An 8,410-nucleotide genomic window follows, 5' to 3' on the forward strand; every position below is an offset into this window, starting at 1 on the left:
TAATGGAAATTCATTTTTCGTAAACCTTTCAAGATCAGTCTCTTGCTAGAAGGATAAGCTTTTAGCGTGTGTTGTTTTTAGTGAACATCATCCTTCTGTTGCTAATTAATTTTGCAGGAAATTGAATGTCATGCGAATTATTGACGTCTTCTCATCGGTTAAATTCTTTGCACCGGCTTAAACAAGCATGGCAAAACAATCCATTAGTATCCGAAGAAACTGCTTTTTTTCGTAATTCTTTTAGTAGAATAGAGTGCGATCCACAATCATGCAGTGAGAAAAAAAAATTGAATTAAATAGTTGTGATATTCCCAAGCTCCAGAAAGTAACTATTTAGTAGCAATTATAGCAAAAAAATTATTCCGCTGTGGCAATAATTATGAGCGATGATGATGAAGAGTTTTCGTGCTCCTCGATATATGTCTGTGCTTGTATCTTGCTGGAGTAATATATCCTTAAAGAATCGCTACAGAGCTTTGATATCTCATCTATCTTCTTTTTAACGTCATGAGAGGATACAAAATAGGTAGGCGTGGCTGGGTCTCTCTAGGTACCCCCCTCTCCCCCATTTTGAAAGGAGGGGGGAGGAAGCGGGGGTCTTGTCGTTACGAATATCCGCGCGCGCGCCTCACGTAGAGTGGCGTTAACCTATATATAAGGGGCTTGTTATCATGCGGTAGAAACGATCATTAAACATTTCAGAAGATTTTGTGTTATTTACCTCCTTAGAATTCACGCCAGCAGTCATGGCAATGGCTTCATATTTAAAGAAACAAACAAAAAACAGACAAAAACAGAACAGAGCAACATAAACACTACTACTAGAATCTCCCCCCGGGGAGATGGGGTTATGGGGGTGGGAGCGAAGGAGAGGTGGTTAAGATAGATTCAAAACCTCTTCCCTCCTTACCACCCTGTAATAATTTTAGAGAACAGGGCTGATAAAAATTTGCAGCACTGCTTGTGGTATACAGCGTTACTCTAAGCATTGATCTAAACTCAGAGGGATTCTTCCAAGGGACAGTAGAAGATTGTTTCATTCCTTCTTAGTACACCGATTTTTAATCCAAAGTAATCAAAAGTGACTTTCTGAATCGAAAGGGTACAATGTGCCTCGTTATGCGGACAGGTATAACAGATTACTAAAAGGTGCAACTCATTCACTCGTTTACAATCATTTATTAACATATCTGTTGATGTAATTAATTATAAATTTTAAAACTCGACTTTTACCGCTGCTATCACAAAAGTACGATCGTATTTGGTATTTTCACAGATAGCTTAGCGTTACCTTGTGTACTCATAATGTGGATCATCATTAAGCCGTTATTAAATATTATTAAACAGTGGTTTAAAGGAAATACAGTAAAATGTGTATTAGTGTTACACAAATGAGACTTGAATGTGTGGTACGATTTTAGAAAATCGACTCTCATTTTCGTTGTATTGAATCCAGTTATTAAAGCTGATTTTCTTTTAATTCCAGCTCATTTTAAGACTGCTATCCAACTACCCACGCATCACCGACATCACTTAGATTAACCTGTGAGCTTTTCCTGGTGGAGTTTTCATTTTTTTACAGATGTAAAAACGTCATCACTGAAAGGCGTTTAAATTTAATTACTGAATATTGTACTGTGCTATTCTTTGAAGGACTGCAATTCTACTGCCCACACTTCTCCGGCATCTTTGGATTAACTTGTGAGCTCTTCTTCGCAGAGTTTCCATGATCTACAGCAGATGGGAAAACGATGTTTATCTTTCTTCTCAATCGCTCTCTAATCTGCAGATGAAAAGGCGACCAAATATCAGTTGCTAACCGCCAAAATTTTTATTGATTGATGGCAAATTCACAATTCGCCCTATGTACATCTTCGGTTTGATATTCATCTTACCTGGCTGTTCCGCACACAATGGAGAACGAAAATCAGGATTCCCTAAGACAGATAATTATATCAGTATTACACCTCTTATAATCCAGGTGAGAAAGGAGGTAACGGTATGATTGTTTGAGATGAAACCACAATAAAAATGGCGAAAGAATGAATTAGAGCAAGTCGCATATCTTGTAAACCAATTTGTCTGCTGTCGGGTAAATTATTCTGAATAGGCAATATTATCTGACCAAAAGAGTTTTTTTTAAGTAAGACAGTACTTTAAGTATGTGAACAGATGACTAAAATTTAGTTATCGTCTTATTTTCTTATTGAAAGCTTACCTGGGTAGAGTTGAGAATGGTGAAAATGTAGGCGAAAGCTTTGTGTAATGATAGCAAAAGTCCAAAAAGCCATGTGACACCAAGCAGTGGGATCATCACCGCGCATGTTTTAATGCCAAGTCTGAATAACGACAACAATGTATAATGAGCATCGATAAACCGTTTCTTTAAGTCACGTGAATGAACTTTTTTTTTCAAAGTCGTATTGCATCATCGTCACAGACTTACTAGAGTGGAATCTAGACAAATACTGCTTAACTAAATGCGACAACAATTTGATCACATTACCAAAGGAGTCTTTGTAGAAACTAGTTATTATCTACCTTTCCTCCCTGAATTTTGGCAAGTATATCACAATTATCTAACAAAATAATGTTAAATTTGAAAACTTCCCGTATCTGCTGTGTATGGTTTTTTCCCCCCGTGTGTTGCATTAATGTGCTCATCTCCTTTATTACTCGGACGAGTATCAAAATGTTGAGCTGAAAAAAAGTAAGGAATATAAAATGCATCACCGACAACAGAAAAAAATTGTCATTCGTCTCGTTGCTACGCCACGCTATTACTTGGTTCATACGAGGGCCTAGAGGAATCGACACGGGAAATACGCAAGGGAACAGCAATTGGAGTAGGTATTCTCTTGAAAGACGGTAGACATCTGGTAATGAAAATCTCTTATAGTAGACAGTCCTGATATAGATAGAAAATAGCAATAATATTACCGACAATAATAATAACAACAATAACAAAAATATTAATGATTTGTCAATTAATCAGACTTACAACTTCAATGAAAGCTACAAATGTGACGAAGATCCAGATCAGGTTGTTTCTTGAGGACAGCCAGCAACTGGAAACGAGTATATAAAAAAAGTAAATTTACATTGAAAAAAAAAAAAATTGCAGCACGAGACAAATCAAACACAACGACACATTAAAACAAGACAACTCCAAGTGAAAGCAAATTGAGTGATGATGGAAGACTGGGAAGAGATCTTAACAGCAGCAATGCGTCATGAAATGCTGATTATTTAAATGAAAAGAGAGAGAGGGAAGAGGAAGAAGAGAGAAGAAACTGCAGCTGTATTATTTACTGTTTCTCATACTATGTTTCACTGGTATAGCTTTTAATTCCATCTTTTCCAGCAGCGATGCTCACTGAAATGCTAACCATGACGATGGGTAAACCTAAACATAAGTAGAATGAAGTTATTGCAACTCGAGAAGTCATACGTCCAATTTTGAGGCGATTCCGACTCAGCAGGTTACAGTAATTTACAACTAGTGAAATAAAAATACCCCATGGTATGAAGTGATACATATGCATCTTGGTGTTGATGTTATAAACTTTCACAACAAACAGGAAGAAATAAATTCCCTCCACCAGCATCCAACAGAAAGCTGCCATCAGGAAATACTGCAAGAAAGCTGCTGCTAGGACACAGAGAGCCTGCGAGAAAGAAAAAAAGTTTTTGTAGGTTTTTCATATTATTTTCTAAAGACTAAAATCTTTTAAGCCCCTAAAAAGCAAATAAACCATTAATACATAAATACAACACTTACCGTATTTTCTGTGGCGTTTATGCCGGCGAAAAAGGTTATTTGTCCAGCTCCGAGGGACACAGACAGACTCAGTCGTATTTGAGTCAGAGGTTGCCATACGTCTCTAGTGAAACAAGCAAGCAATAAAAAAAACAAAAAAACAGAAAAAAAAATCAAAGACGAGACAGAAACAAAAACAAAACGAAGCAATATCTGACAAGGTATTCTATTAATTTTGTACTGTACTAGTTTAAACATCTTACCCGCTTTCGCAGATAAATTTGATTAATCTCTATGACATTTTAATCATCTTTCTTGGTTATTATGGTATTTGTTCAATATACTTTTTAATTAAATCGATATATTTTTAAAGAACTTGTCTGTTCTAAGCCCAAAGCCTTTAAGGTCATGCAAAGACTTGGTTCTTTGAGCGTATGGTTACAGTACTTACGTGAGGTAGGAATATAGAATAATAGTCAAAAGAATTGCGAAGATGGAAAGACTCAGTCCCACGTAGGTGATAATTTCCAGAATAGTTTCGTCTTCCTCTGTGAGCTGTGAAGAGAGATGAAGAGAGAGCAAAATTTTTACTTAATCCGATGAAATTTTATTGTCAATGCTAAAGGTAAGGTGAAAATAACTTCATTACCCCTGGGCTGCCGTTGTAGTCAAGTAAGACAGCAAAATGAGTCAAATTATTGCAGCTGCAAACTGTTTCTTCTGAGTTGCTTTTCGAAGTAACTAAGTAACATCCTGTCTCTGAAAATCCGCCTGATCTGAAAAGAATAAAATAATAAATAATAAGAAAAAAAAAATAATAATAATGATCAAAAGAAAAATCTAAAAAAAGAACTTATCAGGGCACCAATAGGTTAAATTTCTGCCTTAATTTCACCGAGTTCATAACCTCTAAACATCGTTGAGTACTTTCGCTTTGGCTTTTGTCGACATCTTCTCCCTGTCACTAATGGAATTGCCTTTGCTGATCACTGTCAGCACTTTAATCTGAGGCAAGTGGTATACTGATGATATTGATATTAAGGCTTGGCACAATTCATAATTTGACCCGTCAAACATCAATACACCCTAACCTAAAGTAGGTGAAAAAGCAAACAAGCAAGGCAAGGAACACAGAAACAACCAAACACGATAATGCGAACAAAAAATTTATTAACCTACAATTAAAATAGATGGAAGGAATCTAAAAGCAATGGATATATAGATATAGCTATGGAAGCAGAAAAAAGAAAAACAGCAATTACAAAACCTCCCAAGAAAAAAATAACATTAAAAAAATCAATGCTTTCATTTAACGAACAAACAGATTGACCTTGAAAGGCCTTTTTAGAACGTGGGGAAAGTTTCAATGTCTCATCAAAGTCGAGTGAGAAGTTATTGGCAGCTAATACAAAACCTAGAAAAAAACACCCATTTAAGTATAATATTTATTACATTTTTCTTCATAATTTGAGAAAGAAGAATCAAATACTCCTGGAATAGGATGAAAAATACATTCCAGCTGTTACCTTTCACTTAAGCCACTCCAAAACATGCATTTCTTCTCTCCTTCATCAATCTGTACACGGAATATAAACATTAAAATCATATACTCGGAATAAATATCACAACGTAAAACAATTGCTACTGATTTTGATTGTGTTCTTACCCTTAGATTTCTGAACCTTAAGATGACATTCTCTTGTAATTTTTCTGGTTTTGGGTCTAAAGCCACGGCAGTTATCCAGGAGTCCAAATACCTTCGGAGGAAATAGAAAATCAGTATGAAACAGATTTATTTAAAACATAGTAATTATTTTTTAATGAAAATAGCAAGCTTGAACGCGGAAAAGATCATTGATTCATATGACTAATTATTCGTCAACAGGGTTTTGAAAAATTTACGACCTTATACGTTCAACCCCTCGAGTTTCTTTTTCTGTATATTTTCGATGGAAGGGGTATTTGGTTAAGAAACTTTAGAGGGTAACCTCACCTTGTGGTGCCCGTTGCAGTTCTGAAGGGTTGATCTGTAATCAATACTTCATGGAGATCCTTGTGCACGACCCCGACAACCACTGATACTAAAAAGGTAAAAAAAATAATAAAACTACAGCATGACAATATGAAAGAAGTCGCCAGCTTGTCTGTATTTGTAGATGCATTTCAAAACTGCAAAAACTGGAGAGGAATAAAAAATAGTGATTTGTCGTAGCACATCGAAGATTTAAATACAAACCGTTGTTATTAAAGTTTTTAGAGGAAAATTCCAGGCTCGCTTGCAGTTCTTGTTTCCCAAGATAAAAGTCACTAGCATTTTTGCGGTAGGTTTTTTGAATAGCCAAACCTGATAGAGAAATAAAAAATAAAGACAAAATTAAGAGTAACACATTTCGAAGAAATATTTTTTCGTGTTAGTCCGAAAGTAAGTCATAATCCTAATATGATAACTATACTTGTTTGAAAGCTATGTATTTATTGCGTAATCTTCTAAAAAGTACAATCATCTATAGATCACAAAGACATCGGAAAGTTGAGGTTTTAAGGCTTTGCATCATTCTAATTGCCAAAAAAATCGTCCACTATCACTATGATTGATAAAAATAAATGGTTAATGGGAGGGATGAACCGGCTTCATTCGCTTACAGCACTGATCAACAGGTCCCATAAAATTAAATCATCAGAGCAGCCATTATGTTATTGGTCGTTGTGTCAGTCAATAAAAAAGTAATGGATTATTTCAAATCTGAACAAATGATCATGCTCTGACTCACCTAGTTTTTGGCTGTTTATCTCCACTGAGGAATTCGCTCCAATCATTTGGTGTTTGCCATAATTAAGAGCGAATACTTCCAAGGCGTCTGCCACCTTAAAGATGGAATTTCTTGTTATTTCGATTTCCTCTTTGGTAATAGGTTTTTGGAGGATTTGAATACGGGTGATGAAATCTTCATAAATCTGTATAGCCTCCTGTAATAACATAACATATGTCTGTTAAAGTAAGACGCTAAAAATTGAGATCCGTGTGAGTCAAACATGATATCTGAACATCCCATAAGTATTCAGCCGCAGAAACTCCTAATCGCCTTAGAACATTTAACGAAACGGTTTGAAGTAGTGGCAACGCATTCAATACGCTAGCAAGGCCCATCTTTCGTCTATTCCTAGTTAGATTATAAAAAAAAGGGAGAGAAATGAATCAGACCAAAAATGGATGAAAGAAAAGAAAATCCAGTAAAATGGCCAAAGGTTGTGTGGGATGTGCACAAGTTGAAAAAGTGTCCAAAAACTCGTCTAAGGAGTCGGAATATCTTTTTAGAGAATCACTCGTTTTACTCGTGCCTGTTCATATCTTAGAAATGATAATAATATCGATAGTGACGATAATACTGTTATGATAACTATAGTAAGGATAATGATAATGATGACGATGGCGATAATGATACAGTCCTGTTTGGTCTTGTTCGAATGAACACGAAGTTTTTTTCAAGCATAGAAACTGCTGGAATGCGTTGGTCAGTCTTTCGAATCATTGCGCATTTCATATAAACTAAGTGGCTTAATGATAAAAGATAAGCAAGTAGTAAATTCATACCATCAAGGACCTGGTTCTGTAGATTTCTTCTCCTCTTAGTTTGGAAACAGAATCATTTGCCTGGGATAAAGCAAGACAATAAAGTCGGCAAACAGCAATGTTGTAAATAAAAAGCTGGAGAGAAATAATTTGCTTACCAGATTCATAATAACTTCTAACGTCGATGACTGAGGAGTCTGTAGAGACGACGATGATCTTGCTGCCGATGTATTTGATAATGATGACAATAATGATGATGCTGTTGCTGATACTGCTGACGATGATACTGCTGCTGATGATCCTGATAATGATGCTAATGTTTCCGTTGGCTTTGATGGTGATGGTGATAGTGCTGATGAAGATGCTGATACCCCCGCTGTTGATATTGCTTCCGATGATGCTGCTGATGATGATCCTGATGCTGATGTTACTGCTGGCTTTGATGACGATGGTGATAGTGTTAATAAATATACTGATGCCCCTACTGGTAACACCGCTGCTGATGGTGATGGAGATGACGGTAATGATGAAGGTAAGATTAATGATAAAGGTGACTGCGACAGTGACTGCAACAGAGCTGAATGTTGAAGAAAACTTAATAGTCAAAATAAAAATTGACACTATGGTAAGGCGAATTTAAAAGAACATAGTTCCTATCTCTTTTTTTTTTAATCTATAAAATATTTTTCGTAAAACAAAAATGAGCGTTTTAAGCATTCAATTTAACATTGTACTCACTGTAAGCTTCTATTCCATGTCCTGTTGGAAGTTTTGTTGCGAATACTTGAATTGTTGAAGCCCCACTAGATGAAACGATACTCGACGTGTATGAATCTGAAGTGATGCAGTGACTTTCCGAACATTTGGTGCATTTGCAGCTTTTACCTGCGCTACAGTCGATGTGAAAGATTTCCGCCGTGAGGGACCGTGTTATGGAAGGCGGCACGGGTCCTCCACAACATTCAACATCCCCTCTGCATATTAGCTTATTATGAGAACTGGTTAGCCTAGTTCTAGTAATGTTACATGTACCGTAACACGTCTTTGTACAAACGTTAGCGTTACAATGCATATCGTAC

General features: G+C 36.2%; 1 protein-coding gene across 1 annotated transcript; it reads right to left on the bottom strand.

Annotated features, from left to right (window-relative positions):
* Positions 1 to 1,523: 1,523 nt before the first annotated feature.
* Positions 1,524 to 6,908, bottom strand: LOC149051356 (adhesion G protein-coupled receptor D1-like). Its single transcript, XM_089214135.1, has 16 exons — positions 6,894 to 6,908; positions 6,532 to 6,727; positions 5,997 to 6,104; positions 5,754 to 5,841; positions 5,406 to 5,517; positions 5,287 to 5,336; positions 4,410 to 4,536; positions 4,212 to 4,315; positions 3,782 to 3,884; positions 3,518 to 3,668; positions 3,325 to 3,406; positions 3,002 to 3,068; positions 2,610 to 2,700; positions 2,219 to 2,337; positions 1,896 to 1,937; positions 1,524 to 1,783 (listed from the first exon to the last, which is right to left on the bottom strand). The coding sequence occupies exons 1-16, from the start codon at positions 6,906 to 6,908 to the stop codon at positions 1,664 to 1,666; spliced, it is 1,575 nt and encodes a 524-aa protein (XP_089070261.1). The 3' UTR covers positions 1,524 to 1,663.
* Between the last annotated feature and the right edge of the window lie 1,502 nt (positions 6,909 to 8,410).

Source organism: Pocillopora damicornis, chromosome 1 (assembly GCF_964200805.1).
Source record: "Pocillopora damicornis chromosome 1, jaPocDami1.2, whole genome shotgun sequence".
Taxonomy (NCBI): Eukaryota; Metazoa; Cnidaria; class Anthozoa; order Scleractinia; family Pocilloporidae; genus Pocillopora; species Pocillopora damicornis.